The sequence below is a fragment of the Plasmodium cynomolgi genome (genome assembly GCF_000321355.1).
Source record: "Plasmodium cynomolgi strain B DNA, scaffold: 1132, whole genome shotgun sequence".
Lineage (NCBI taxonomy): Eukaryota > Apicomplexa > Aconoidasida > Haemosporida > Plasmodiidae > Plasmodium > Plasmodium cynomolgi.
In genome coordinates, this window is record NW_004193178.1 from 1 (window position 1) to 1,307 (window position 1,307).

General features: G+C 22.7%; 1 protein-coding gene across 1 annotated transcript; it reads right to left on the reverse strand.

Moving 5' to 3' along the window:
* Positions 1-579: 579 nt before the first annotated feature.
* PCYB_006930 (CYIR protein) lies at positions 580-1,289 on the reverse strand (the record flags this gene model as incomplete). The annotated part of the gene is made up of 3 exons (XM_004228114.1): positions 580-635; positions 670-904; positions 990-1,289. Coding segments are annotated over 2 exons (351 nt in total), but the record flags the coding sequence as incomplete, so codon positions are not given.
* Positions 1,290-1,307: the final 18 nt, after the last annotated feature.

The window sequence follows — 1,307 nt, forward strand, 5'->3', positions numbered from 1 at the left end:
AATTAAGATTATGTTCATAATAAATCTATACATACATAAAAATTTAATTTAGAACAGGAATTAATATTATATTACTATATATTTATAATAAAAAAACGGAAAAATGAATAGCGTAAAAGTATTTATTAGCTAAGGAATTTAACATATCTTACTGAAACTAAATACAATGAAGATAATATTAACACAATAAAATGCTAATCATTTATTATGAAAACAATATTAAAAGAAAGATATATATCTTGCATACTCAAGAACTCATTAACACATTCAGCCTGAACACAAATTTGAATTGTACATATATAAATTCGTTTTAACAAAAATGTACTTTTATTACACATTTAATCTAATTACTTATTTTTTGCTAATGACAAAGAAGGTATTTTTATTTTATGAACAAATCATTAGTAAAATAATTATCTATATTAATTTAAAATGTTATATATAACAAGAGAACATTAAATCACGTATTAATCTGATTATACATTACAAGAAGAACTATCATAACATCAAAAACTACAAACAACTAAATGTATATAAAATTTCTGTTTTATATCTAAAATATAAATATTGTCATATTTATTATACGATTATTTCATCATTCCTTATTAGTGCATATTTACATATATTACAAATTCCTTTTAGGCAAAAAAATATCTTTACAAAAACTACGATATTCCCTAGAATTCAATTTACCCCTTCCAGATTCTAATCTTTCATATTTTACAATTTTAATAAAGATGTAAGGAATAATTAATATAAATATAGTGCAATATGTTAAGAAAAATGCGGAAGATAAATAAGGTATTACAGTATCCAAAGGAGATAGGAAATTAAGAAATGTTGGATCCACTTTAGCCAAGGCTAATATAGGAAATATTATTCCAATCAATGGAATTAAACACATTACAATAATTCCTATACCCCATTTTCTAATTATACTTTCTTTTAATTTTATGTTATTACTACTAGTCCCTACTTGCTTTTCACTTATTGTATCAATAATATCAAATATTTTTTTTCACAATAACAATCTAGTCTTTTAAAACCTTTCCTTTTATCATATTTATGCTTAAATTGCTCTTTATAAATTTCCAAATCATTTAATCCCTTTTTCTTTAACTGTGCATACTCTGATAAATCATCTGAAGTACATTTTACATTGTTATACGAATTATTTTCTGATAATACATCTCGTATTTTTGAATGATCCAATTCCTTTTTAGGTACACGCTTTGCCAGTGATCTCTGAAATCTTATGCCTGATGTTATTTCAACATGGTATAAATTTTCTATGTTATTAGCAAAAA